Source organism: Corvus hawaiiensis, chromosome 18 (assembly GCF_020740725.1).
Source record: "Corvus hawaiiensis isolate bCorHaw1 chromosome 18, bCorHaw1.pri.cur, whole genome shotgun sequence".
In the NCBI taxonomy this organism is placed as follows: Eukaryota; Metazoa; Chordata; class Aves; order Passeriformes; family Corvidae; genus Corvus; species Corvus hawaiiensis.
In genome coordinates, this window is record NC_063230.1 from 10,509,311 (window position 1) to 10,536,935 (window position 27,625).

At 55.9% G+C, this 27,625-nt stretch overlaps 3 protein-coding genes across 5 annotated transcripts; 2 read left to right on the forward strand and 1 right to left on the reverse strand.

The window, feature by feature from the left end:
• The first annotated feature begins 53 nt into the window (after positions 1 to 53).
• On the forward strand, positions 54 to 16,306 carry TPST2 (tyrosylprotein sulfotransferase 2). 3 transcript variants are annotated; one of them, XM_048322332.1, is made up of 7 exons: positions 54 to 121; positions 7,961 to 8,026; positions 10,968 to 11,871; positions 13,609 to 13,807; positions 14,544 to 14,594; positions 14,707 to 14,755; positions 15,757 to 16,306. In XM_048322332.1, exons 3-6 carry the CDS (start codon positions 11,036 to 11,038, stop codon positions 14,734 to 14,736), a joined length of 1,116 nt encoding a protein of 371 aa, XP_048178289.1. In that variant the 5' UTR covers positions 54 to 121; positions 7,961 to 8,026; positions 10,968 to 11,035; the 3' UTR covers positions 14,737 to 14,755; positions 15,757 to 16,306. The 3 variants fall into 3 exon arrangements, with proteins under 3 accessions (XP_048178289.1, XP_048178290.1, XP_048178291.1); XM_048322333.1 differs by having other exon boundaries at positions 61 to 121; positions 7,958 to 8,026; XM_048322334.1 differs by lacking the exons at positions 54 to 121; positions 7,961 to 8,026 and adding an exon at positions 10,270 to 10,374.
• Positions 16,307 to 16,439: 133 nt separating this feature from the next.
• TFIP11 (tuftelin interacting protein 11) lies at positions 16,440 to 26,377 on the forward strand. Its single transcript, XM_048322329.1, has 12 exons — positions 16,440 to 16,793; positions 17,429 to 17,582; positions 18,263 to 18,419; positions 18,918 to 19,045; positions 19,513 to 19,665; positions 20,357 to 20,866; positions 21,679 to 21,785; positions 22,017 to 22,185; positions 22,381 to 22,624; positions 23,214 to 23,356; positions 23,832 to 23,997; positions 24,573 to 26,377. The coding sequence occupies exons 1-12, from the start codon at positions 16,597 to 16,599 to the stop codon at positions 24,926 to 24,928; spliced, it is 2,484 nt and encodes an 827-aa protein (XP_048178286.1). The 5' UTR covers positions 16,440 to 16,596; the 3' UTR covers positions 24,929 to 26,377.
• SRRD (SRR1 domain containing) lies at positions 25,740 to 27,614 on the reverse strand. Its single transcript, XM_048322339.1, has 7 exons — positions 27,442 to 27,614; positions 27,320 to 27,360; positions 27,103 to 27,239; positions 26,927 to 27,025; positions 26,683 to 26,837; positions 26,402 to 26,447; positions 25,740 to 26,119 (listed from the first exon to the last, which is right to left on the reverse strand). Exons 1-7 carry the CDS (start codon positions 27,597 to 27,599, stop codon positions 25,913 to 25,915), a joined length of 843 nt encoding a protein of 280 aa, XP_048178296.1. The 5' UTR covers positions 27,600 to 27,614; the 3' UTR covers positions 25,740 to 25,912.
• Between the last annotated feature and the right edge of the window lie 11 nt (positions 27,615 to 27,625).

A 27,625-nucleotide genomic window follows, 5' to 3' on the forward strand; every position in this document is an offset into this window, starting at 1 on the left:
CTCGGTGCCGCCCGGTGCCCGGCGCGCGCGGCGCAGGCGCGGAGCGGCGGGCGGGGATCCCGGCCCCGCGTGCGCGTGACGTCGCCGCGTCTCGCGCCGCTCCGGGCCGGCGGCGGCCCCGGTGAGTGCGGGGGGCACCGGGGGGAACGGGGGGGAGCGGCCCGGCCCGGCCCGGCACCGGCACCGCGTGTGCCCTTGCCGTGTGTCCCCCCCCCCCCCGGCGCGCCGGCTGGCAGGTGACAGCGGCCGGGCTGCGCGGCGGGCCGTGGCCGGTACCGGCGGGCGGTGCCTGGTACCGGCTCGGGGCTCGGTGGGTGGCGCGGGCGAAGCGGACGGGGCGCGGAGCGGCGGGGGATGCTCGGTGCGCAGTGCGGGGGGGTGCTGGGGACACCGAGCGGTGGTGGGTGAGCGGAACGGTGCTCGGTGCTGCGGACACAGAACGGGGCTGGGTGTGCGGTGCTGGGGACACCGGGCGGTGATGGGTGAGCGGAACGGTGCTCGGTGCTGGGGACGCAGAGCGATGCTCGGTGCAGGGTGTTCAGGGCAGGATGCTCAGAGTAGTGCTGGGTGTCCAGTACAGGATGCTCGGTGCAGGGTGTTCAGGGCAGGATGCTCAGTGCTGAGTTCGCGATTGGTGCTGGGTGCAGGGTGCTCAGTGCAGTGCAGGAGGTGCTGAGGGTGCCACGGGGTGCTCAGTGCACAGAACACAGTGCAGGATGCACGGCAGGTGGGACAAGGTGCTCGGTGCAGGGTGCTCCTCAAACCTTTGTTCTCCCATTCTGCCCTTTGGCACACGGCCCCCTCTCGCTGCTCCCATGGCACCCCTCTGGCAGCCCAGCACCAAGCTGTGCCCCCATAACCCGAGCTGTACACAGAGGCTCCCAGGCGCTGGGGCTGTCCATCTGTCCAGGTGCCCAGAGCTCAGCCAGGGTTGGGACTGCCCTCCTATACCAGGATGAGTGTGGTGGTCTGGGTAGGTGGGAGCCCAGTGAGAAGCTGCACCTGTGGGTCTCGGGCAGTGTCAGCCTCTGCTGAGGCTCGAGAGGTGCTGGCAGCACTGAGGTCGGGGTGGCTGTCGGATGCAGGTCCCTTGGCAGGGGTGCAGACGGGCTCCTGAGCAGCTGCAGTGACAACTCACAGCCCACCCAAAGCACTGGCACTCTCCCATCTGTTATTGGCAGTGCCCTGCGTGGCAGGGATGTGGCATCCACACTTTGTCCATAGGAAGCTCAAGCTCCTTGGGACTCGTGGCTGGAGGTGCTGGCACTGGAGTTCCCAGCACTGCCAGCACCATGTCCCCAGGGCCGGCAGCGTGAGCAGGGCCATCCTCCTCTGCAGGCAGGGGATGGTTTGCATCACAGAGGCCTTTGCTCTGTCCCTCACTGTGTTTGTTTGCATGCTCGGGCTCTGTCCAAAGATCATCTCACAGCTTCAAACCCCTTCAGACTCTTCCCTCTGCCAAGCCCCGCTGGCTGCTTGGACTCAATTTTGGGAGGCGAGTCCCCCCTCAGCACAGCCGTGCTGCTCCCTCCTGCTCGGGCAGGAGCAAGGGGTGAGTGGGGAGATCCGAGTGATTGGTCCTAGCAGGTTTCCAGGCTGGCCGTGTGTTTTGTGGGAATGTTGCAGTGTGCTCGTGGGGAGCTGTCAAGTGCCAACACAGGCGCCTGCGAGCGGGGTTTGCCATCGCGTGCCCGCTGCAGCTGATGCCCCGAGGCTGCTGCGTGTGGCACCGAGGGAGCAGCTGTGCTGCAGAGCCCGTAGGGAGCCCAGGATCTGAGCAGAGTCACATGGGGGAGGCAGCCCGGAATGTGGGGGACAGCAGCTGAACTGGGCACTGTGCGTGTCCTCCCCAGCATCGCCCGCAGCAGCTGGAATTTGGGGGCTTCACTGTGGGGGCATGTGCCAGGCTGGGGCCTGGGGGTCTCTACAGGACACTGGTGGGCTCACCAGCATGGGCAGGCTCGTGCCACTGCCGTCCTCTGCCTGTAGGTTTTACAAACTGTATTAGTAATTTCTGCCACTATTTTAAGGAGATTTTTCCAAAGGCAGTTTGCATTACGGATACGCTGAGCCTTTGGGGATGTGTGGGATGGCAGGAGCGCTGTTAAAATGCAGGGACTGTCAAGAAGATTTTTGGAGAGAGAAAACAAACCCCCAGCAGGTGGTTTTATTTGGCACCATACAGATGCGCCTTGTGATGAATTTGTGATGCCTTGAGGAACCTCAGCCTCGTGCCTCGGCCGAGCACGTTTCCCTCCGGATTCCGCAGAACGCGGAAGAAGCTTGCCCTGGTGTTGGCTGCCTGCTTTGGTTCGCTCCATTTTCCAAGCCTCTAGTGCCCTGTCTGTCTCCAGAATTCCTCAAAGAAATCCTCTCTCAAGGCCTTTTCCCCCCCCTTTCCATCCCCAGTCTGGGCTGTGGTGCAGGCAGGAGGGTGGGCCAGGGCTGGCCCTGCTGCAGGAGCCACTTATCCTCTCCCAGGGACAGCAAACAAGAGCAGCAGCGGGGGTTGCTCAACGTGCAGCACTCGGAAGTGAAGCAAGCAGCTGCTTCCCACTGCACATTCCCAGTGACCCCAGACTGAGACTGGGGGCTCTGAAGGGGCTGAAGCATCCAGGTGCTTCTCCACGGAGGAATGGCCACGGGCACGTTGGCTCTGGAGCCGCAGGCTGCCATGCTGGGGCAGGGGAAGCTTTTCCAGCACTCCTGTTCCTGCTTGGTGCTGGGAGGGATCCTGCGGTGTGAGTGGCTGTTGTTGGCAGTGGCTGAGCTGCGAGGGGGGTGGGAGAGCAGCCAGCCCACCCCCGGGCAGCTGTGCTCACAGCTGGCTGCAGGCCAGCGTGGCCGGGTGGCATTCAGGGCATGGGCACCGTGCAGGGGAGGGACACTGAGCCCAGGCCTTGGTGGCCCAGCGTTTGCAGATGCAAGTGGCCGCAGAGGAGGAGCAGGGCTCGCAGCTGGGCTCGTGCAGACAGGAAGGCGCTCGGATGTGCCGCGCACGGTGGTTTGGCTGACGAGGCAGCAGCGGCACAGTCTCGGAAGGACCCGGTTCCGTTCCTTCCATCGGTGGTTTCACAAGGGCTTCTCCCATGCCAGGGCTTGTGGGGAGTCATTGCCCGTCCTCGCTGGGGCTGGGAGTGGGAGGCCACGAACTCACACGTTGCTGAAGTGCGTGCTGGTGCTTCCCGAAGTTTCTGGCTTTGTGAAACACCAAATGCTTGCTGTTATGGCATCTGTTGTGCCGGGCATGGCTGGGTGTTGCTGGAGATCTTGGGGCTGGTCCGTGCTCAGGACTGTGTTCCTGAGGAGCTGCAGGAAACAGGACAAGAACGAGTAGAGGAGCTGGGGAGGATGGGGGGTGCAGCAGTGTCCCCTCTCCCCTCCCTGCATGCAGGGTGAGCAGCGGCACCTCCATCCTTGCTGCCCTTCCCTGCCCTCAGGCTGTGCCTCCAGCCCTGGGGCTGCTGCTGCTGCTGCATGGGGAAATAAAACACTTTGATTTTGTTTCTTAAGCAAATTTGAGGTTTTGGGGTTTGTCTTGCAGAAACAACTTTTTATTTGCAGATCCTGATGTTTGTGCGTGCAAGAATGGAGCTTGTTGAGACTTAGGGTTTGGCGTGTGGATTGGGAAAATATTTTTTGAAGATACTTAGTGTTTTTTCTGGCAGTTCCTCTGGCTTCCCTTTCTCCCTGTTGTATTGCAGGCTCTGACTGCCCGTGTGGTACATGAAGGGATGAGACACACCAGCAGAGATGCGAGAGAATCTTAAGGTTTTATCCGGAAGCATTAGTATACTACTCCTAAGAGCTTTTTTTTTGCTTACAGCTTGCAGACTTACAGTTCTACAAAAAATCTGTCCTCTTCTGTTGTTCTCTCCAAAGCCATGGCCAGTACAGTGAGAAAAGTGTCCTGTTCTATGTTGAAGTAGAGGTAATAACTCATTGCTCCAGTTCTGTCTCAGGTACACGCTGTCCAGAGAGATACTGCTGCTGCTGGCAGTGGTCTTTGTTTAACTCTTCCCTTACACCAATACCTGTTACCTCAGCACACCCACATTCCTGCAGGGACTATTGGTGCAGTTTTGCGAGGGAAGAGCTGTGTTTGCATCAAGTGTGGTGAGTGAGCACGGGGGCTGCAGCCTCAGACTCCCGTTGCACTGTGCCCCTCTCCTGTGGGGATCCCCAGGACATAGCCCAGGCGAGGGATGGGAGTTGGAGGGACCTGCTCAGAGGCATGGAGAGGAATCATAGAATCATCACGGAATCATGGAATGGTTTGGGTTGGAAAGGATTTTAAAGGTCTTCTATGAGTAGGGACACCTTCCACTAGACTGGGTTGCTCAGAGCTCTGTCCAGCCTGGCCTTGGGCACTTCCAGGGATGGGGCAGCCACAGCTTCCCTGAGCAAGAGGAGCTGGGGGACAGGTCAGTGCTTTCCCAGAGCCCTTCCTCCAGCTCTATGGGGACAGCGGGGCAGTGGAGTCACTGGTCAGGGCACAAGGGGAGCCAGCGTGGGAGCATCACTGTCCCTTCAGTTGCACCTGCACTGGCTTTGCCTTTGTTCCCCTGAGGCAGCAACTGCAGAGTAATTAAGGGAGGATGAAGCTCTGTGGGTTAGTTAAAAGTCAGGAGCTCCCTCTGAAGTGCAGAGCTCGTGTCCTGTTTCAGCACGAGCACGTCTGACGTGCTGGAGCCTTGCTGCGGTGCGGGGGCACAGTGCCAGGTGCTGGGGAGTGGGTAGGTGCCTCCATCCCTGTCTCCTGCCAGCAGCTTTCCCCTTGGGCATTCTATAATTAATCAGCCACTCTGAGCTGAAGGCTGCTGCCCTGTGAGGTTGGCAGGGTGGATGCCGATAAAATGACGATAAAATGTCATTGCTGTGCTTGGAACGAGGGATGAGCAGAGGGGAGTTACTGGAAATGGGTGGGATTTTTATTGTTTGAGGAAAACTGCAGCACTGAGCAGGATAATAAAACGTTTTGCTAATCATAACAGCCTTGAGGCGATAAACCAACGGTCCTGTTAAACAGTCCTGTCCAGATAAACCACAGTTTGTGCTGTGAGATGTCTGTGGATTCTCTGCTGACGTGATTTAGAGCCTGTTGGAGCCGGCTGGCACACAGTGCCCGTATCCCTGGCTGGGCTCTGTGGGATGCAGGGTAGGGATGCTCGGCTGGAATGGGTGATGTGGCTCAGGGCTCTCACTTTGCAGGCTCTTCTGAGCCAGAAGGTGTTTGAAGCTTAATCCTCGGGGCAGCAGGTTCTGTTGGTTTATTTTTCTAGGTACTCAGCAGTGAGAATAAATTCCCCTTTGCCCCCTGAGTCCGTTGGGTGCTAAGATGCAGCTGGAGCAGCCTCTGTGTGGTTTGGGTGCTGAGGTTGCTGCTTGAACACTCATCCCTGAACTCTTCTGACTGTTAGTTTTCCCTGGGATGATGGCGGCGGTGCAAGTGTAAACCACAGGGCTGTCAGTGCTGTTTGGGGATTTTCTAAGGGACACAGAACTCCAAAGTGCTCCAAACCCCAGGTGTTTTTGCTGGCATTTGGTTTGTGTTTTCACTGGGATTGACCTCTGTTCAGTGGATGCTCTGAGTTCATGACCTGCAGTGCAGCTTCAGTTTTAGTCACCAAACCCGTCCTGCTCTCAGCCACATGGTGGCTGACGGCAGCTTCTTTTTTGTTGTGGGGGTTTTTTTTGAGTGCTGCATCTTCATTTTCACATCTCCTCTCCGAGGCTCCGGGCTGTGTCTCACCAGCAGCACAAGTAGGTGCAGAGCCCCTGTCCCACCATTGGGGTAGGTGGGTTGGACCCTGCTCCCGCTGTCCCTTAGGATCAATCCTGGTCCGTGAAGTGCTGGGGTGGAGAAGCACGAGCTGGAGGTTGTGCAACAGGGCTGACGCTGCACTCGCTGACCGCAGCCACCCCCGTGGTGCCTCTGTGGGCTCCTGGTGGAGATTGGGGCTGGCCCCATGCCCCATGTTCCGTGTTCCATGCTCGCCACATCCCAGTCCTGCTAAGAGAGATACCTGGGAGTCATCAGGTGTTTTGAAACGTGCCATACAAATTGCCAGCAGGAGCATCCAGGAGAAGCAGGGCTGCCATCAGCAGTGCCAGCGTTGGACTGAGCTCAGGTTGGGATGGAGCAGAGCAGCCCTCAGGCAAGCTGTGTTTATTTTTGTAAACGAACTGGAGACTATCAATTCAGTAATTAAATATTGCTGATTCGTAAAGATGTGAGTTGGATATGTTGGGACATTTCTTGCTGACCACAGTTCCTGCTGCTGTTCCGCCACAAGGGCGCCTGCAGATCCTCATCCTTCTATTAAGCACCAACAAATTGAGCTCAAATTTTCCAGGCCACACCTATGTCTTTTGGGGAGGCTGCACTTAATGACAATCATTTCTGGGAATGGCTTAAAGAAAAAGGCAGCTTTTGATCATATGGGGCTTCTCGTAGAAACTGGTTTTGTGGTTGTTTGTAACACTTTAACAAATGGTGTTTCCTCACTGCTGAGGGTGCTGGGCCTGCACAGGGGCTGTTCCGGGGGTGGTTTTCACCCGATCCCAGCGCAGGTGCCGAGGTCAGGGGTTTCACTCGGGGGTTTTGCTCGGGGTTTTGGTCGGAGCTGTTGTTGGAGCCCAGCTGGCGGTGACGCCCTGCGCAGCATCAGGAAGGAAGTTGCAAACAAGTGTGTGTCCGTGTGTCTGTCCGTGTGTCTGTGCACGGCTGGAGCTGGAGCTGTTTCCGGAGTGGGGTGACTCGGCTTGGCTGTTAAACCACCTCTGTCCCTGCACCTCAGCGCTCGTGGCACTGCAGAAGCGCATCCAGGGATGCGGCTGCTGCTCCGTGGAGCCTCAGCCTGGTCTGGAGCTGGAATCCTGCAGTCCATGGAGGCCAGGCTGAGCAGGAAGCCTCGCAGGGAAGCGCCTGCACTGCGGATAAGCCCTTGCAGAGTTCATGCTGGGTGGAGTTTCCCTCTGGTTTCTCCTCAGGGCTGAGGCGGAGGGGCCAGTGACACTCAGTGGCGGGAGAGGAGACTCGGGTGGCTGGAATCGCCATTAGTGTCACCACTGGAAATGTTCTCAGGAACATCCTCCAAGGCCAGGACCTGCTGTGCAGCCAGGGGGAGCTGACTGGGAAGGGCCCAGCAGCAGTGACCCCACGATGATCGCATGTCCATGCTGTGATCCTGGGAGCAGAGTGACATCCCGTGATCCCACTGAGTCCTGGCTCCTCGGGGTGCTCTGCTGCAGCTCTGTGTCCCAGACTGTCCCCAGGATGCTCTGTGCTTGCAGGACAGCTTCAGCCAAGGCTGCTGGGCTCCCTGGCATGGAGCAGTCCTTGTGAGAAGCCCAGTGTCCCAACCTGGTTCCCAACCTGGAGTGATTTCCATGCTGCGAGGGGCCCGTGCTGCTGTCTTGGCAGGTGGTAAGGCTGGAGAGAGCTTTGTTCCTTGGGCTGCAGCCAGGAGGTCCTGCCAGGCCTGCAGGTCCTCTGGGCTCTGTCTCCTTTCACTGTCACTGTTTTGGGGGCTCTGGTCATCGTCTGACTGGTGCCTGATTTCAGCATTTGCAACAGGCGAGTCTGGAGCTGCTTCCTCTGGGCAAGGCTGCTGTGCTGGTCGGTGTGTGCTGGAATTGTTCCCAGCTGGATTGTCATCCCCCCCAGGGCTTTAAACACCCTGGCTGCTCGGGTCCCCCCTGAGGCCTCTTCCTTCCAGGAGGCTGCATTTCCTAAAAGAGCAGCTGGCCTGCTGCTTCCCTCCTGTGTGTCCTGGCTTGGCTGTGGCTGGTGTCTCAGGGCAGGTGTGCCAAGTCCAGCTCTCAGCACTGACCGTGAGCTGGGACCACCTGGGGCTCCTGGGAGGAGGCTGTGGGCAGGAGGGGAAGGTGCTGAGGAGGAGAGCAGATGTGTGTGCTAAAAAAACAAACCAACATTGTGGCTTCTCTTCCCCAGCAGGTGTTTTGGTGGCCACGGTTTCAGCATGAAGCTCCACTAGCAGCACAATGACCTTACGGGGGGAAGGTAAGAGCAAGCAGCTGGATGTGTGGCTCCCCTGGGATGCTGGGTGGCTGCTGCGCATCTGTCTGATGATGTTGCACATCTGTCCACACCACCACTGGTGCCCCCTTGATCCTGTGTTGCTTTCACAAGCTGGCAGGACACAGTGTAAGCCTTGTTCAACAGCATGGGAATAGGGAAGACTTGCTGCCTGTAGGACCTCCTGTCACTCTGCTGTCACTTCCCCACTGGTTCCCATCCTCCCTCACACTCTGGGTGCCAGCCTTGCTCTGATGCTGGCCAGGGACAGAGCTCCTGGCCCTGGCTCCCATCTCTGTCCTGCTGTGCCCGAGCTGCACTCAGGGGCTTCACCCCTGGGTTACTCATGGCGCTCTGATTTCTGCTCCCACGTCACCATTCCCTGCCATGATGTGCCAGAGTAGCCCCTGAGAGCTGCCTAGTTCCTGCTGGAGTGGGAAGCTCTCAGAGCCAGCGTGGGCATCTGCAGGGGTGTTGTCTCTGGAAGGGCTGTCTCTGCTCAGACAGCCCTGCACCTAATTACACCACGATTCCAGCACAGTGTCTGCTGGGGAGGAAATGACCCATCCCTCTTCCCTCACAGACTAATGAGTACCATAAATTTTAGGAAATTCTCAGTGGAGAATTGCACGAAAAAGCTGAGAACCAGCTGGGCCGTTTGTGGTTGCCCGCGGCCAGTCATGCTCTGGATGTTGTTCAGCCCTCCCAGCACATTGAGGTGATCCCAGGGTGATCCCAACAGAGAAATTTGTCCCATTCCAGCCCTACCGAGGCCGGGGGCTGCTGTGCAGGGGCAGAGCCAGAGTCCAGAGCTCAGCAGTGGGGAGAAGCCATGCTCCTGTCTTTCCCAGTCCCCACACGGAGTGAGAGCTTCTCCATGCTGGTGGCGTTGGGTGGGAGCAGTGGGGGCTGTGCCTCTGCCTGCTGGACAGGCAGGGTGGTCCCCAGGGACACACAGAATCCCAGGATCATTCAGGTTGGAAAAGCTTTCCCAGATCTTGAAGTCTAACTTGCCCGATCCCCACCTTGTCACCGACCCAGAGCACTGAGTGCCACGTCCAGGCATTCCAGGGACACCTCCAGGGATGGGGACTCCAAAGCTCCCTGGGCAGCCCCTTGCAATGCCTGACCACCCTTTCCATGGGGAAATTCCTCCTGGTGTCCAACCTGAGCCTCCCCTGGCACAGCTGGCAGCCCCAGCCACCCTCCCATCGCACACAACATGAGAGTCCCTTTGTTCCCTCCGGAGCTGCTGGAGCATCTCGGTGGGAACTGCTCCCTGTCAGCTGGTTCTCCTGGAGAACAGAGCACTTCTGTGCTCCAGCCTCCTTTCACGCTGCAGCCTTTGCTGCTAATTAGCCTGTCTTGGTCTGCATCGCCCTAATTATTCCAGTTGGCCCTAAATCCTGCCTGCTCCTCTGCCATCCATTGAAATGGGTCTTGTGGCATTTGCAATTATTTCGGGGTGAACATTTGAATCTATTTACATGACTGAAGCAGATGAAGAGAGCAGGAAGGAGCAGCACTTGTCTTGTTAATAGCTCTGACTCTGCTTGGTGCTGCAAAAATGCCAGAGCTGTTGGGTGTCCCTCTGATCTACATCCCAGCAAATCCACCCACTTTATCTCATACCTGGGGATGCAGCTGAGGCTGTTTAGCTTTGGTATGTTACCAAGCAGCTGGTCAGGGTGGACCAGGGAGTAAAGAGCCACAAAATTAGTTTTGGTGGTGATGTTGCTGTGCTGCTGGGCTGGGGAAGGACATCCCTGGGCTGGCACAGAGGCACTGCCTGGGCAGGAGTTGATAAAAGCCGGTGGGAGCAGTCTGGGATGGTGGAGTGGGATGTCAGGGGCAGGAAGAGGGGAGCAGAGCGAGTCCCTGAGTGCCTGGCAGGGGGGGCAGGAGCAGGGAAGCTTCCCAGCTCCAGGCTCTCCTGCCTGCTCCCTGCTCCTCATGGCCACTACACAATGTGTTCCTTCGTGGAGAGGAGAAAACGCTTTTCTGGAGCGGTTCTTTGGCCTGTCAGCAAAACAGAATCCATGGACGGCCCGTTCCTTCCACTCCATTCAGCTCCTGCCCCAGCCACATAATCTCAAAGAGCTGGAAATCCTGGGGTGAGCCCAGGGGAGGATTGCAAAACCTGCACTCACAACTGGGGCGGACGGGGGGAGGGGGTGGGAAGCGGTGCCAGCATTCCCGGGAGTCCCTCCGGGGCACGCAGCGGAGCTGGGCACTCGTAGAGGCTGCAGCCTTCCTGCTGGATGTCCTGCTGAGCCGTGGAAAACCCCAAAAAGTCTTGGTGCCAGATGAAGTTTCACGGATTTTTCCGTCAGGTCAGTCTCCAAGGCAGAGCAGGGTGGTGAACGCTGCGTGTGGCTGTTCACTCTCAGATGGTTGAATTTTTGAGTGTTTCATTCTAACGGCTTCTCCTTACTCAGACCCTTAAAGCTGGCATGAGAGGCTTTTGTTTTTCTCTTATTTCAGCCTCTCCCTCCCCTGTGACCACAGGGTTAAGCTAAACAAAATGTAGAGAGGATGCAGGTGGCTGAGAGGTGAGCGGTGCTGGAGTGCTGGCTTGGATTTGGGAGGAATAACCTCAGCGAGGGCCTGGGCTTCATCTGGGATGGAGCAGTCTCTCTGTAAAGATTTTGTTTTCAGGAGTCCCTGAGTATACAGGGCCCCTCCTCTCCAAAACGTTCCTGGAGCTTTGCTGCAGCTGTAAACCCATGTTTTCTGAGAAAACAAACAGCGCAGAAATTATCTCTTTGGGTGTGCGCTGAGGCAGACTTTAATTACCTGCTGGGTGTAAGGCACCAAGCCCAGGAGGTGCTGGTAAGTGAAGGAGGTGATGAAATCCTGGGCTGGTGTCAGCATCCCACCGGGGCAGGGCTGGCCCCGCTGCTCTGACTCTGCTGTTCTCTTGCAGATGCCCGTGGGGTTGGACACTCGCTAGCAGAGAGCTGAAGCCCCCAGCCTGTTGCCCAGGAGAGCAGGATGCGGGTCACCATGCGCAGGGTGCTGCTGCTGCTGGGCTCGGTGGTGGCCCTGATGGTGACCCTGCACCTCGGGCAGCAGGTCCTGGAGTGCCAGCAGGTCCTGAGCGAGAGGAGGCACAGGCTGATGAGGCCCGAGAACGAGGAGCTGGTCATGGTGGACGCCAACCACGTGGAGTACCGGTACAGCAAGGACATGCCCCTGATCTTCATCGGCGGCGTCCCCCGCAGCGGCACCACGCTGATGAGGGCCATGCTGGATGCCCACCCCGAGGTGCGCTGCGGGGAGGAGACCCGCATCATCCCCCGCGTGCTGGCCATGCGCCAGGCCTGGTCCAAGTCCGGCCGCGAGAAGATGCGCCTGGACGAGGCGGGGGTGACGGACCAGGTGCTGGACGCGGCCATGCAGGCCTTCATCCTGGAAGTGATCGCCAAGCACGGCGAGCCCGCCAGGTACCTGTGCAACAAGGACCCCTTCACGCTCAAGTCCTCCGTGTACCTGTCCCGGCTGTTCCCCAACTCCAAGTTCCTGCTGATGGTGCGGGACGGGCGCGCCTCGGTGCACTCCATGATCACGCGGAAGGTGACGATCGCCGGCTTCGACCTGAACAGCTACCGGGACTGCCTGACCAAGTGGAACAAGGCCATCGAGGTGATGTATTCCCAGTGCCTGGAGATCGGCCGCGCCCGCTGCCTGCCTGTCTACTACGAGCAGCTGGTGCTGCACCCCGAGCAGTCCATGCACAACATCATGAGGTTCCTGGATATCTCCTGGAGCGACACAGTGCTGCACCACGAGGAGCTCATCGGGAAGCCTGGTGGGGTGTCCCTTTCCAAGTGAGTCTTGGCTTCTTCCTCAGCTTTTCGAGGAGTATTTTCATTACACAAGGCTAAAGCTGGGGGCAGAGCCGCGGTGCTGGTGTTTGTGTGTGACTTTGGGGGAGGAGGGACAGCACATTGTGCTGCAGTGGGGTTTGTGTTCCCGAGTAAGAGATGGCTTTAATGCTCCCAATCTGTTGTACTCTACAGAACAGCTTGTCAAGCAAGGATTTCAGGAGCAAGTGACTGGTTAATCTCTCTTGACACTGCAGAAATTATTTCAGTCTAATTTGCAAAGAACTGCTTGCTCTGAAACGTGAGCTCTTTAATGCCTCTTTCTCCACCCGTCCTCAGATGCTTCCTTGGTGTGATTACTTGTGCTGCTAATGATGATGAGCAGCAGTTCTTGCCAGGTGTGGGGCTGGTATTGCAGAATAAAAGCAATACCTGCTCGGTGGAGGCACACCCAGCACTCCCTCCTGATCTCTCCTTGGGGGGGGGCGGTTTACCTTCTCCCACTTTGTTTTCCTCTTTCAATGCTTTTTCTTTTCTAAATGGAGGCTTAAGTCAGGCTTAGCAAAATTTAATCAGCGATGTAAGGGAATTATCCCAGTCTCCATCAGTTGCTGGCGCCCCGGTGGTGAGGGCACAGGAGCCACAGGGGGATGTGCAGCTGCTCTGGTTTTCCGGGCTGCCCTGGGAGTGCAGCCAGCTCTGCTTCCCTGTTTACTCAGAGTAAATTAGTCCAGGTTGCTTAGATCAGGTTTTGAATATTCAAAGGGGTCACGGGGTGTATCTGTGCTACAGCCCACACATCTTACAGTTGTTTTCCTGTAATAAGCAGAGGTGTCCTGGTAAAACCCCCTGTCCCAGTGCAGGATGGATCCCTCCTGTAGGAAAAGAGGAAACAGCCTCAAGCTGGGCCAGAGGAGGTTTAGGTTGGATAATAGGGAAAATTCCTTCCCTGAAAGGGTGGTTAAGCATTGGAACAGGACAGCAGTAGAGTCACCATCCCTGAAGGGATTTAAAAGCTGTGTGGATGTGGTGCTTGGGGACATGGGGCAGTGGTGGCCTTAGCAGTGCTGGGGGAATGGTTGGACTCACTGGCCTTAGAGGGCTTTTCCAACCCTAATGATTCCATGATTCTAAACTGCAGGACCCAGCCTCTGGGGCTGTGGAACCCCCTGCCAGGATCTGCTTTCCCAGAGCAGGGCTGTGAGGGGACAGGGCTGCCCCGCTGTGCCCCACCCTGGCTCTGCCCCAAGTGGCCCTGGCAGGTGACGAGCTTTGCTCTGCGTGGAAGGGACTTTGGAGCCGTTCAGCCTGGAGAAGAGGAGGTTGTGTGGAGACCTCACAGCACCTTTCAGTACCTGAATGGAAGCCAGAGAGGGACTTTTCATCAGGAACTGGAGTGCCAGGACAAGGGGGAAAGGGTTCAAACTTAAGGGGAGAAAATTTAGGTGAGATACACAGAAGAAATTCTTCCCTGTGAGGGGTGGGGAGGCCCTGGCACAGGTTGTCCAGAGAAGCCGTGGCTGCCCCATCCCTGGAAGTGTCCAAGGCCAGGTTGGACAGGACTTGGAGCAACCTGGGTTAGTGGAAGGTGTCCCTGCCCATGGCAGGGAGTGGAGTGGGTTGGGTTTTAAGGCCCCATGCTGTGGTTCTCTGTGGAGGTGGCAGCGAGTTCTGTGCGAGACCAGCACGTGCGTGAAATCCAACCGTTTTGTCTTTTGTATTTTCCTTAATTTTCCCCAGGATAGAAAGGTCAACAGACCAGGTGATCAAGCCGGTGAACATGGAGGCGTTATCCAAATGGATTGGGCACATCCCGGGGGATGTGCTGCAGGACATGGCCCACATCGCTCCCATGCTCGCCAGGCTCGGCTACGACCCCTACGCCAACCCCCCCAACTACGGCCACCCCGACCCCCTGGTTGTCAACAACACGCACAGAGTGAGTGGCACTGCCATGGGGGGGACAGGCCAGGGGCTCATGGAGCAGGGGAAGCTCCTGAACCAGATCAGGAAAGAGCAGGGGGGAAACAGGCTCACACAGGGAAAATGACAGAATCACAGAATTCAGAGTCATTAGGTTGGAAAAGCCCTCCCAGGACTGTCGAGTCCAAGCTGTGCCCGATCCCCACCGTGTCACCCAGCCCAGAGCTCTGAGTGCCGTGTCCTGCCCTTCCTTGGATACCTCCAGGGATGGGGACTCCAAACCTCCCTGGGCAGCCCCTGCCAAGGCCTGAGCACCCTTTCCATGAGGAAATTCCTCCTGATGCCCAACCTGACCCTCCCCTGGCACAGCTTGATGCAGTTCCCTCTTCTCCTGTCCCTGTTCCCTGGGAGCAGAGCCCGACCCCCCCCGGCTGTCCCCTCCTGTCAGGGAGTTGTGCAGAGCCACAGGGTCCCCCCTGAGCCTCCTTTTCTCCAGGCTGAGCCCCTTTCCCAGCTCCCTCAGCTGCTCCTGCTGTTCCAGCCCTTCCCCAGCTCCATTCCCTTCCCTGGACACGTTCCAGCCCCTCAATATCTGTCCTGGAGAGAGGGGCCCAGAGCTGGACAGAGCACTCAAGGTGCAGCTGTTTCCCTGGGAAGGTTGGGAATAGCTGATAGAAGTGACCCAAAGGTCATTCCAGCCCCACTCCTGAGCCACTGCCCCAGGGGGTCACTCCAGGTTCTCTTTCCCACAGGTTTTGAAGGGGGATTATAAAACACCAGCCAATCTCAAAGGTCACCTGCAGGTAAGAGCCGGGAGTTTGGGTTCCCTCTCTGGGGAATGCCGGGAATGTCCCTGCCCCCTTCCCTGGGGAATGCTGTCTCAGAGCTGACCCTTCTCTTTTGGGGCTCTTCCAGGTGACTCAGAACACGTCATCATCTCACTAAGAAAATTAATGATTTCCAGGTAAGACCCTGTTTACTTAATTCTGGGATTTGGGCAAGTCCGCCTGCGTTGCTCCGGGACTAGCGCTTGGTTTGTGTGATTTTTGTAGCTCAGCTGGGGTTCCAGGCGCACTCCTGGTGCCAGGGATCCTTCACAGTCGCCTCAGATCTTCCCAACAATGCTGCTATGTGGGACCATTTGTCAAGAATTCTTTTCCTGAGCTCTGGGAACGGGATTAAAGCTGCAAAATGAAGCTCAGCCGCTTGGGAGGGTTATTGCAGCCTGTCCCCGCGGGCAGCATGGACACATGGAATGTGTGGAGGAGCTGAGCTGCTCCCCAGCTGCCTCCAAGGACGTGCCATGGACCTGAGGAAGGGGATAGAAAACAAAGGAAAACATGATGGAAAACAAAGCTGCTGCCTTGGGCTTCTGCTCCACAGACAACTGTTGACATGTTGGATGTTCTTCCTCCGTGCTAAAGCATAAAATGTCATTCTTGGTACCAAAACTGATCCTTTAAGAGCAAGTTTCTGTGTACAAGCAGATGGTTGGGCTACAAAAAGACCAGAAGCACTGAGGGAAGATCAGGAATTGTGTGTCCACTGTGCTGGGCTGGGAATTGGCTCCTTTCTGGCCGTTTTTTGTGGCGCAGGGGCTTTAAACCCTCAGTCAGGCACCGCTGTGTTGGTCTGAGGGGATCCTGCTCCCGAGGGGATCCTGCTCCCGAAGGGATCCTGCCCCTGAGGGAAATCTGCCCCTGAGAGGATCCTACCCCTAACACAAACCTGCTCCTGAGGGGCTCCTGCTCCTGAGGGACTCCTGCTCCTGAGGGGATCCTGCTCCTAAGGGGATCCTGCTCCCAAAGGGATCCTGCTCCCAAAGGGATCCTGCCCCTGAGGGGATCCTGCTCCCAAAGGGATCCTGCTCCCAAAGGGATCCTGCCCCTGAGGGGATCCTGCTCCCAAAGGGATCCTGCTCCCAAAGGGATCCTGCCCCTGAGACTTTGTGTTTGTCTCTTCCAGAACGCTGCCAATGGTCTGTTGTTGCCCGAGAAGGAAGAGTGTGCAGTGGGCCCGTGGAAATCGGTTCTCCAAGCATATTGCTTGCTCCTACTGTTGCCAAATGACTGCGCTCCAGGAATGTATTTGCATTTATTTGCAAAGGCCAAACGTGCTCCACGGCGGGAACGTCCCCGGCCTCTCCCAGCGCTCCGTGGGGAATGCAGCTGTGGAAATCCGGACTCAGGGGGGAGGGAGGAGATTCCCTGTGCTGTGGCTGGAGGACTCCTTACATCGCCTTTGTGTCTCGTGATCTGCTCCCCGTTCCCAGGATCAGGAACAGCACTCCCATCCCTGCTGTTCCATATTCCTGGGGTCGGGAAGAGCCACCCTGGTCCTGCTGTTCCCAATTCCCAGGGTCAGGAACAGCCCCCTGGCCCTGCAGAGCCTTTGTGGTGCGTGTGCCCCCCCCCCCCTCCGACCCCTCCCCGACCCTGCAGAGGCTATTGCAGAGTTAATATATTCCCCCCCCCCGTTCCGCCCCGGTGTCGGACACCATTAAAGTGTTGATTTGATATTTAATATTTTAATAGCGCGAGCTCCGCCCCCTCTCCCCCGCCGGGCCACAGGGCGGCGCTGCCGGCGCGGCCGCTCCGCTCCTGGCTACTCTATGGTTTGTAGGCGGGGCTTGCCCGGTACCGGAAGCGAACCGGAAGTGGATGGGGCGCATCCGGCTTGGCGGCGCGGCCGGGGCCGGTTCTGGGGTCTGTGGGCGGGCCGGGGGTCGCGGCCGTGCCGGGGTCAGGAGCTCCTGAGCGGGCCGGGGGATCCCTGAGCGGGCCGGGGGATCCCGGCGGCGCCACGATGTCGATGTCGCACCTGTACGGCACGGACGGAGACGATGGCGTGGAGATGGAGAGCTTCGAGGTGTCGGACTGGGACCTGCAGAACGAATTCAACCCGCACCGGCAGCGGCACCGCCAGACCAAGGAGGAGGCGACTTACGGCGTGTGGGCCGAGCGCGACTCAGACGAGGAGCGGCCCAGCTTCGGCGGGAAGCGGTACGGCCGGGCTGGGCCCGGGGCGGGCTGGGCCCGGGGCCGGGCTGGGCCCGCTCGTGGGGCTGTGGAGCGCGGAGCTTCTGCCCCCGTTCCGCGCAGCTTCTGCCCCCGTTCCGCGCAGCTTCTGCCCCCGTTCCGCGCAGCTTCTGCCCCCGTTCCGCGCAGCTTCTGCCCCCGTTCCCTGCAGCTTCTGCCCCCGTTCCCTGCAGCTTCTGCCACTTCCCTGGAGCTTCCCCCCGTTCCCTGCAGCTTCTCCCCCCCGTTCCCTGCAGCTTCTGCCCCCGTTCCCTGCAGCTTCTGCCACTTCCCTGGAGCTTCCCCCCGTTCCCTGCAGCTTCTCCCCCCCGTTCCCTGCAGCTTCTCCCCCCCGTTCCCTGCACCTTTCCCGGCTGTGGACACCCACCCGAGCAGCCCATCCCGGCTCGGGGCTGCCCTCAGGGCACCCTCACCTGCAGAGGATTTCCCTGCACTTGCTCCCTGCAGCGTGGGGGGAAGGATGGGGATTGCCCGGCAAAAGCAGCGTTAATCAGCTCCACAGCCTGTAATATCCCATTTTTTTGGGGGGTGTAAGGCACAGCAGCCCCCAGGCTCCTGCAGGAACGTGCCCTGGAGTGGAATTCCTTCTCGTTTTGCAGCTCCAGGGATTACTCGGCCCCCGTGAGCTTTGTCAGTGCTGGGCTGAGGAAGGCAGCGGCCGAGGAGCTCTCAGATGAGGATTCGGATGATGATGAGAAGCCTGTGAAGCAGGAGGAGATTCCCAAGGAGTTTGTGCCCAAGAAGTTAAAAACAGTGAGTTCTCCAGGGAATTTACTGTTCTCTGCTTTGTATTTATATAAAACTCAGGCTGGGGTCGAAGGCAATGAAAATGTAATAGAGCACAAAAAAAAGGGAGAAATAATTGAACCAGAGGCCCAAATGTGTCATTAAGGGAGGTGTTTGGATTTTGTAGCATTGATACACACTGATAAAACAAAAATCAGAATAACAAATCGTTGATACAACTGTACACTGATATAATGATTGTGTGTCCTTGGGAATCAGTCCTTTCATTTTTCTCAATATTCCCTTTGGTCAATGGAGGTTTAAAGAAGAGAATCCCTGTGGTTTCCTGCCTTTATTTTTCTACTTTCACAGAATGGACAAACCCAGGCATGTTACAGATTAAAAATCAAACCCTTATTTTCAGTTAAAACCAGAAAGAATCAGGAATCACCCTCAGCTAAATCTGGTGGTGGAGTCTGAGAACTGTCAGGTTGTCAGCCTGAGTTTTTCAGGACTTTCCTTTCCCGTTTGAGGAATTTCAGGAAGCTCCTTAGGTGCTTCATGGATGCACAAGTGAGGTTCCAGTGAGCTGGGCAGTGTGGGGACAGCAGAATCACTTCCAGGAAGAATTTTCTGTGGGGGATTTTGCACACTTTGGTTATTTGAAGCCTCAGGGCTGCAGGTTTTTTGTGTGTTTGTTTTGACAGGGTGGAAATTTCAAGCCCAGCCAGAAAGGCTTTGTGGGAGGCTCTAAGTCCTTCGTGGATTTTGGCAGCTGGGAGAGACACACTAAAGGAATTGGGCAGAAGCTTCTGCAGAAGATGGGATATGTCCCTGGAAGGGGTCTTGGGAAGAATGCTCAAGGTACTGTCAGTGTGTTTGGTGGTTTATTGTTAACTGGGGATTTGGAGGAGATTGAATTCCTTAAAGAACTGCCAACCCCAGGTGGCTTAAACCTCCTTCTTGTTTTCCTGCCACTGATCTGGGTACTGTGGTGAGAGTCAGGGGTGTTCAAACTGGCCTGTGGTCGTTTGCTCCTCTGGGTATTTTGCAGGAGGAAAAGAGCAAGAAAAAAGGCAGTAAATTCCCAAGGTGGTCATCCCACAGAAAAGGAGATGCTGTTTTACGTGGCAGAATAAAAAGACAGTGAAATGTGGGAGTAATGCTGTGCTTTGGCAGTTTGGTGTGTGCTGGCATGAAGTGATTTTATAGGAAATTGGTAACATTGGAAGCACCACAGTGCTGGAGGCAGTGCCAGCAAGGGTGTTAGTGCTGATTTGGTAACTTGTAGGGAAAGCCTGGCTGTTCTGCTCTCTCTTAGTACACCAACTGCTCCTCCTGACCCCATTCCCATCCTGCCAGGTATCATCAATCCCATCGAGGCCAAGCAGAGGAAAGGCAAAGGTGCTGTGGGTGCTTATGGCTCTGAGAGGACCCCACAGTCCTTGCAAGACTTCCCTGTGGTGGACTCAGAAGAGGAAGCTGAGGAGGTATTTGTGTGGTTCTTGCTGTTTCCCTGCTCTGCTGTGTGTACAAAATTCAGTTCTCTTAATTTCTGTGCCAGAGAAAACTGTTTGGGCTCATTTTAGATAAGAAGCCAAATACACAGCATGTTGATTTAATTTAGGCAGATCTTTCTTGTCACTGTAATGTTCTTTGTTGTTTCTGGCTCACTCTGTTTCAGTAGCTTTGCTAGAATCCCTGCTTTGAAGAGTTTCCCACGTAAATAGTTTTGTTTAAATAAGACCAGGAACATCCTGTTCATTTCATCCATAGGGTGGCTGTCTGACCCACAGCATCCAAGCTGGCTTGGCATGAGCTTTACCACTTCCCAGTTATTTCCTGTTTCTATTTTCTACTAATTCCTCATTGATCTGACGGCTCTTTTTCTGAAAAAAAAAGGCAGATTTGGGGTGTGACAAAGAGTAGCCACCACAACTCTGCTGGTTTTGTCCAGGAATTTCAGAAGGAGCTCAGCCAGTGGCGGAAGGACCCGAACGGAGGCAAGAAAAAGCCCAAGTACAGCTATAAAACAGTGGAAGAGCTGAAAGCCAAGGGCAGGATCAACAAGCAGCTCGCAGCCCCTCAGAAGGAGCTGTCCCAGGTTAAGGTGAGGTTGATAAAACCAAGAGGTGACCCCTGAGGAACAGTTTGGGCCCTTTGGTGTCACCAGCACATTTTAGCCACCGGTAACCTCAGTCAAGCCAGTCCTAGGAGGTGCCTGTGCAGCCTCCTGGAACTCATCCCTGAGCCCTGTAATTGCCCTGTGTCACCTGGATGTGGTGACAAATTAGATTAAGTGTGTGTGTGTAGGGGGTTAATTGCAATTTAGGTTTAATTGTTTCATTGCCTCTGAAAAGCTTCTGAAAGCACAGTTGTCCTTTTTGGGATTGTTTGAACCCTCTTCTTCCTCAAAGGGATTTGTCTGGTCTGAGCTTAGTAAAATTACTAATCTGAAATTAAGGTGTCTCTATAAAATTATAAAAGTTCCTAAGGGCAATAACTGTTACTGTAACTAATGGCAAGATGCTTGTAGAATCATTCAGTGAAACTGGAATGAGATGAGGAGATTCTTCCAGCCCTGATTCCAAATTGTCCCTTACTCATTCTATCTCCTTGTGTCTGGAGAAGGCCATTGTGGAAGCAATCCCCTCGCTCTAATACAGCGTATGTTAGCAGCCTCCTGGAGTAATTAATGTACTTGGAAATCTCCAGATTTCAATTTGGAGTCGGGGATTGTCTCCTTTTTTTGAAGATGACAGAGAGTGTTTTGTAAGAGCGTTTGTTCTGTGTGCTGGCAGGTGATCGACATGACAGGCCGGGAGCAGAAGGTTTATTACAGCTACAGCCAGATCAGTCACAAGCACAACATCCCAGATGACAGCCCCCAGCAGCCCCTGGGCAAAGACTCCAAGCCCCAGGGCTTTGCCCTTCCCGAGCTGGAGCACAACCTGCAGCTGCTCATTGACATCACGGAGCAGGAGATCATCCAGAGCGACCGGCAGCTGCAGTACGAGAGGGACATGGTGGTCAACCTGAGCCACGAGATCCAGAAGATGGCTGAGGTGCTGTCCCACGAGGAGAAGGCCATCAGCAACCTCAGCAAGGTGCTGGACATGGTAGAGGAGTGTGAGAGGCGGATGCAGCCCGGCTGTGAGAACCCTCTGACCCTGGATGAGTGTGCAAAGATCTTTGAGACCCTGCAGGACAAGTACTACGAGGAGTACAGGATGTCGGACAGGGTGGACCTGGCAGTGGCCATAGTCTATCCTCTCATGAAGGAATACTTCAAGAACTGGGATCCCCTCAAGGTATGTGTTGTGGTTTGAGTGACCTGCAGTTCTCACTTGATGGCTCCAGTAATCTTTGTTACCTTGTCCCAAGTGTCCTGGTCTAGTGTGAGGTGTCCCTGCCCATGGCAGGGGGTGGAATGAGATGAGCTTTAAGGTCCCTTCAAATCCAAACCAGTCTGGGATTCTGGGATTCTAAATTCCTGATCAGTCGGGAGAAAAAGAAAAGAGGCAAAATGAAACCCTGTACTGTCCCCACTTTCAGACCTTTGCTGGGTAAAAATTTAGGAGTTTGGAAGGTTAAAATCAATCCATTTTATGAGTGTTGGGAGGAAAAGGTGGTGAAAAACAAGTTTCTAGTAGGTGGTGTTTAGTAAAAACAGGAGAGGTTTGTCTGTCAGGTATCAGAGATGCACAGTCTGTTCTCAGTGCCATTTAGGCTGGGATAGGTAAGAGTCTGGATTCTCTCTGTACACCTCAAAAAATTCAGAATGTCCTCTTCTCTCTCTGGATGTGCATTAATTCCGCAAGGTAGGATTTTTCTCTGGCAGGACTTTGTTAAAAGTCATTTAAGAAATGACTGGAGGTGGCACTCAGTGCTCTGGGCTGGTGGCAAGATGGGGAGGGGTCACAGGTTGGACTCAATGGTCTGAGAGGTCTTTTCAAAGTTCAATGAGTGTGGGATTCTAGAATTAAGACTGCAAGCTCCTGGCTTCCTTGAGATGAGGTGAGAAGGCCTGGCTGTGCTCAGCACACCATCAGGCTGCTCTGTGCAGATCCCAGCTGGAATTAATGGAAAAGCATAAGGACCATTTGTGCCTTGTCATTCCTAGGACTGTACATATGGCACGGAGATCATAGCCAAGTGGAAGAGCCTGCTGGAAAACGATCAGCTGTTATCCCACAGTGGGCAGGACCTGTCAACAGATGCTTTTCACAGGTAAAGAACAAATTATTTGTACTTTGTGCAGCATCTTCCCGTGCTGCTTCCTCGGGGATGGAAAAGGGCAGACACAAGGGAGCTTTTCCCAAGGATTCCCATGCTCGGCTTGTTAAAATCCAGTTTGCAGCTACAGAAAAGAAGCAGCTTTAACTAACAGCTCCCATTTGGTTTTATTTAGGCCTCACTTTGATTGAGCTTCACTTTGATTTATTTGGGGTTTCTTCCCAGACTGATGTGGGAGATCTGGATGCCATATGTCAGAAACATCGTGGCGCGGTGGCAGCCGAGGAACTGTGGATCCATGGTGGATTTCTTGGATAGCTGGGTGAGCGTTGTTCCTGTGTGGATACTGGATAACATTCTGGATCAGCTCATCTTCCCCAAGCTGCAGAAGGAGGTGAGTGGAGAGGCCTGAGTAGAGCAAAGCCGTGCTCTGAACCAGTGTTTGAATTCCAACTGGAACTCCCGAACTCTGGTGTGCAGCCTCCGCCGATGGATTGAGGAGTCGGGGGCTGCATCACAGCTCTTTGTGCTTCTGGACAAAATGCTGCTGGTGGCTGGACTTAGTTAATCTTTTCTGTTGTGCCCCAAGGTGGAGAGCTGGAATCCGCTGACGGACACGGTGCCGATCCACTCGTGGATCCACCCCTGGCTGCCGCTGATGCAGGCACGGCTGGAGCCGCTCTACTCGCCCATCCGCAACAAGCTGGCCAACGCCCTGCAGAAGTGGCACCCCAGCGACTCCTCTGCCAAGCTCATCCTTCAGCCCTGGAAGGATGTGTTCACTCCTGGCTCATGGGAGGCTTTCATGGTCAAAAACATCGTGCCTAAACTCGGTGAGACAACCAGACAGTGCTGGGTTTCGGGAATCTGCTGGTGGCACCTTCCCCCTGACACCTAGGAAAGGTCCTCGTTAATGTGGGTGCCAATGTTACATCGGGGAATGGTGTTAGTGAGGTTAGACCAAGCTTGCCTCTGCTTTTCTGCTATCAGTCCTGTGCAGAGGCAGAAAGATTACAGAAATATGGGGAATTACTCTGGTTATTCTCTACGTTTTCTGTCTTTATAAATCATCCATCTGCAGCTGGCAGGAATATCTGAGAGCTGTCAGGTAGGATGAGGCTGTAGAACATCTCTCCGTTACTCCTGAATTCCTTGGTCTAATGTTTCACCATGAGTTTTGTAATGCAAACTGGCTCAAAGGTTAAAAAATAGCCAAGTGTTTTTAGTTTCTCAGTTCTGACAGCAAATTGTAGTAACAGGAAGTGGAAATGCACCACTTTGTGGCAGGATCAGCCAAAGATCCCCACTGTCCCTTTAGCGTAGCAAACTTGCTCCTCAAATTGTGTGTGTTGGTAGGGGAAGAGGTCAGGGCACTGATAAAACTGAGTCAGGCTCTTTTCTAACTCTCCTCCCCTTTCCCAGGAATGTGTCTGAATGAGCTCATCATCAACCCTCACCAGCAGCACATGGATGCCTTTTACTGGGTGATCGACTGGGAGGGGATGATTTCTGTCTCCAGCCTTGTTGGGCTGCTGGAGAAACATTTCTTCCCAAAGTGGCTGCAGGTGAGACACTGAGGGCTGAGGAAAGAGTCTTGATTGCCTAGGGAGTGTTTTAGTGATTCCTGTCCTGGAATTGCTGCCCTGGTGCTGAACTGGGCTGGTTCCCACTCACAGCTCCGTAGTCATTGGAACAGTTCCTCCTTTTACTGACAGCTCAGTAATAAACCAAGTGATAAGGTGTGCCAGGGAGGGTCGGGTTGGACATCAGGAGGAATTTCCTCATGGAAAGGGTGGTCAGGCACTGGAAAGGGCTGCCCAGGGAGATGGTGGAGTCCCCATCCCTGGGAGGTGTCCAAGGAACGAGTGGATGTGGCATTCAGTGCTCTTGGCTGGGTGATGAGGGTGTGATTGGTCACAGGTTGGACTCAGCACTCTTGGATGGCTTTTCCAGCTTAAATCACTCTGGGATTATGTGGCAGTGAGGCCTCTCCTGCACAAACATCCCTGTGCTGCCTTTGACCTGTCCCTTGCTCTGCAGGTGCTCTGCTCTTGGCTCAGTAACAGCCCCAACTACGAAGAGATCACCAAGTGGTACCTGGGCTGGAAGTCCATGTTCTCAGACCAGGTGCTGGCACATCCCTCCATCAAAGACAAGTTCAATGAGGCTCTTGACATCATGAACCGGGCTGTGTCCTCCAGCGTGGGTAGGTGGCTCCTGGGAGGCTGACTGGGGCATGGCCCTGCTGGCAGCAGCTCCCATGAGCAGTGAAAGGCCGTGTGCTCTGCCTTGCTGTATCCTTACATAACACCTCTGAGGTGCTGCTCAATAGTTTTGGGCTGCACTGAAGCAGAAACAGATTTTCGGTTGCTTCCTGGGCCATTGAACAATTGCTCTTCTTCCAGCCTTGCCCTGTCAGTCAGACACCATCCTTTAGGGCTTGACTTCTAAAGCTGTCATTTATTGGGGTGTTTTTTCTTTATGGTGAGATACTGGTTCTTTTCCTTAGCTTTACAGCAGTGCCCTTCCCTTCCACATGACTCTCCCTACGACCTAAAAGTGATTGTTGGGAATTCACTGGGAATTACACTGTATAAAAGGGAAGGGCATGCCTGAGGGAGCAGCAGCCAGAATTTGCCCGCTTCCCAAAACTGAGACCTCCCTTCCCGAGCCCAAACTCAAACAGTACTCTCCAAATGTCTAGATTGACTTTGCATCAAGATAGAGCTGCTTCCTGCTGGGAATGGCTCAGGACCGTGTTCTCCCCATTCTGTCCCCCAGGTGGGTACATGCAGCCGGGCGCCCGGGAGAACATCGCGTACCTGACGCACACGGAGCGGCGCAAGGACTTCCAGTACGAGGCCATGCAGGAGCGGCGCGAGGCCGAGAACATGGCCCAGCGCGGCATCGGCGCTGCCGCCGGCTCCGTGCCCATGAACTTCAAGGACCTCATCCAGACCAAGGCTGAGGAGCACAACATCGTCTTCATGCCCATCATCGGGAAGCGGCACGAGGGGAAGCACCTCTACACCTTCGGCAGGATCGTCATCTACATCGACAGGGGCGTGGTGTTCGTGCAAGGGGAGAAGACCTGGGTGCCCACCTCGCTGCAGAGCCTCATCGACATGGCCAAGTGAGGCCCCCCTGGGGACTGAGACACCACCCAGGAACAGCCTGTGGGGAACCCTTAGAATAAACAAGTTCCAGGTTTGTAAATAGTGACACTGGAGCTGGATGCCAGGATGGTTTTGTTGGAAGAGGTGTTCAGGCAGTGGCAAGAGGATGGAGGGCCAGACTTCCCGACCTGGGAAGCCAGGCTAAGGGAGAACAAGCAGTGCTGGCACTTGCAATTGCCACCTGGGCCAGAGGTTTATCAGCAGGTTAGGAGGGATCGCATTCTCTGCTCCTACAGCTGAATGAGGGCTGGCTTAGTTGAGTCCCCCAAGTCTCTAGTGACAGATGTCACACAAATGTCACAGCTTCTGCTGCCTGTGTGCTGTGCTGGCAGCGAGTTACTGTCCCCACAACACCCCTCACACGGTGGGCTTCTCTTTGCTGCACGCAGCCAGGACCTGTCCCAACTCTCTCTCTGCTGTGGGACTGCAGGGGTTAAGAGCACAGAGGTGAGGGAAAGAACCCCTAAGGCTTTTTTCCTGGAGGGAGCTGACCTGGTTGTTCTCAGGACTGATCAAGAGCTGATCTCAGCAGTGAGAGCTGGGAGCTTCTTCCAAGCCTGCACTGGGAACTAGACCCCAACACCTCCCACTACAAACCCCTCAGATAATTCCCCCTTCCTGATGCGTTGAAATGTGTGTAGTACATGCAAAGAGGTCTTGAATTGTTATGAAAAGGCTGGGAATCAAAGAGCAGTCACTGCAGTACAGATGGTTTTCAAGGCAGGTTTTGGTGGAATTAGTTTGCTGTAGTTCAGTGAGAGTAAATCAAAGCTCAGCTTTACTTTTTATTAAATAAGATACAAAAATGTCCCATCACCTCAGCATTCAGGTGCTGCCACTTTTGGCAGAGCCTGATGCCACTGTCCCTGCCTGAGCTCCATCTCAGCTGCACAGAAGCTTCCATGGGAAGAGATGTGGATCCCAGCCCCGCCACCACAGGGATGGTCAGGACTTGGCAGTAGCTCCCTCCCCCTTCCTGATGATCTCCAGGTCCTCACAGTCTTGGTACATCGGCTCTTCCACACAGTCCCAGACCTCAGGGGAGAGCTCCTGCAGTTTGTCCAAGGGAAACCAGTGCACGGAGGTGTCATTGAAGGTGTCCAGGTAGCGGGGGTGACTGGGGAGGGCCACTTCCTCCACCCCTTTCAAGACCTAAAGAGCATTTGGGGAGAAAGTTATGGACAATGCAGAAGCCCCTTCCTGCAAAGCTGAGCCAGTGAGGATGAGGATGGTGTCACATTACCCTCAGCCCCTGTGTGCAGGGTGTTCTGCAGATGTTCAACAATCCTAAAGTGATTAGCTTTTATATTATAGGATCTAGGGAAAAGGTTATAAAAATAACCCCCCTCTTCTTCCCAATGGCAATTTATTTCCTTTCTCATTAAAAGGTGTGTTGTCAACATGAAACAATAATGTTAAACTGTTGCCTCATACCTTTGCTATGTAACAATAATCTCTCTCCAAGATTCTGGACAGCAACCTGCAATAACAGAAGGTGCCCATGTTAGACACAACGTGCCTGTGGATTTAGACAGGTTTTCTGCGTGGGGGTGGGACAGAGAAGGGGGGAGAGGGTTCACAACTGAAAACTTCATGGCAATGAAAATAAGTAAAACAGGGAAAGAGTTGCTGGAAGCAATAAAAATAAAGCAGTGGGAGGGAGAAGAGGAGAGCAGGGTTGGAGGCACCAGAGCCTATCCAGGATGTGCCCAGACCTCTCTTCGATCCCTCGGAAGCTGTTCCCGATGATGACCAGTTTGGAGAGCGCCGCCGGGCTCCAGTTGCTCCACAGCAGGTTGTTGTACAGAGCCTTCCCGCAGTGCACCATGTAGAACAGCGTGGCCGAGCCCTCAACGCCGTGTTTCCCCTCCTGCCCGGGAACGGCCGAGCCCGTCACGGCCGAGCCCCGGCCGCGGGCCCCCGCGGCTCCCGGGCGGTGTGACCCGGGGCTCTCCTCACCTCATTCTCCGGCAGCAGGCACAGCCCCAGCGCTCGCAGCGCCGCCGCCTCCCGCGCAGAGAAGGCCGGGTCGAATAGGGCGCAGCGGGCGGGCGGCACCTGCGGGGGGACAGGGCGGCGTGAGCGGGGACCGGCCCGGTGCTGACCCCGGCGCTCCCCCCGGCCCCGATGCTCACCCGCAGCTCGTCCAGCAGCAGCAGCAGGAAGGCGAGCTGGTACCGCGCGGCGGGGCAGCGCCCGAACCGGCCCAGCCCGTAGCACACGCAGCTGGCGGGCGGCTCGGCGGGGCCGCTCAGCGGGGCCCGCACGGCTCCTGCGGGCGGCGGGGTCAGCGCGGCGGCGCCGGGGCTCGCTGTCCCCGCACCCCCCGCTCCCCGCACTCCCCGCACTCACCGGCGCTCGCCGCCCAGAAGCCGGAGTTCAGCAGATCGTCCCTGCGGGGAGAGCGCGGTGTCAGCGGGGCCCGGCAGCCTCCGGTGGGGGAGCGGACAGCGGGACTGGGGCCGGGCACTCACCGCGCCTCCCGCAGCCGCCGTAGCACCGCTTCGGTGCCGGGGCCGCCTTCCTCTTCCTCCTCCTCATCCTTCTCCTCCTCCTCCTCGCCCCGGCCCCGCCGCCGCCGCCGCCGCCGCCGCGCGCGCCCTGCGCGCCACCCTCCCGCCGCCGCCGCCATGCGCGCAGTCACGTGCGCGGTCACGG

Coding starts and splice junctions, on each gene's coding strand:
- TFIP11 (XM_048322329.1), top strand. CDS start 16,597: ATGTCGATGTCGCACCTGTACGGCACGGACGGAGACGATGGCGTGGAG. Junction 19,666..20,356: donor AGGAGCTGTCCCAGGTTAAG/GTGAGGTTGATA, acceptor GTGTGCTGGCAG/GTGATCGACATGACAGGCCG. Junction 22,625..23,213: donor AAACATCGTGCCTAAACTCG/GTGAGACAACCA, acceptor CCCCTTTCCCAG/GAATGTGTCTGAATGAGCTC.
- SRRD (XM_048322339.1), bottom strand. CDS start 27,599: ATGGCGGCGGCGGCGGGAGGGTGGCGCGCAGGGCGCGCGCGGCGGCGG. Junction 27,240..27,319: donor CTTCTGGGCGGCGAGCGCCG/GTGAGTGCGGGG, acceptor CGCCGCCCGCAG/GAGCCGTGCGGGCCCCGCTG. Junction 26,838..26,926: donor GCCTGCTGCCGGAGAATGAG/GTGAGGAGAGCC, acceptor GTTCCCGGGCAG/GAGGGGAAACACGGCGTTGA.
- TPST2 (XM_048322332.1), top strand. CDS start 11,036: ATGCGGGTCACCATGCGCAGGGTGCTGCTGCTGCTGGGCTCGGTGGTG. Junction 11,872..13,608: donor GGTGGGGTGTCCCTTTCCAA/GTGAGTCTTGGC, acceptor AATTTTCCCCAG/GATAGAAAGGTCAACAGACC. Junction 13,808..14,543: donor TTGTCAACAACACGCACAGA/GTGAGTGGCACT, acceptor TCTTTCCCACAG/GTTTTGAAGGGGGATTATAA.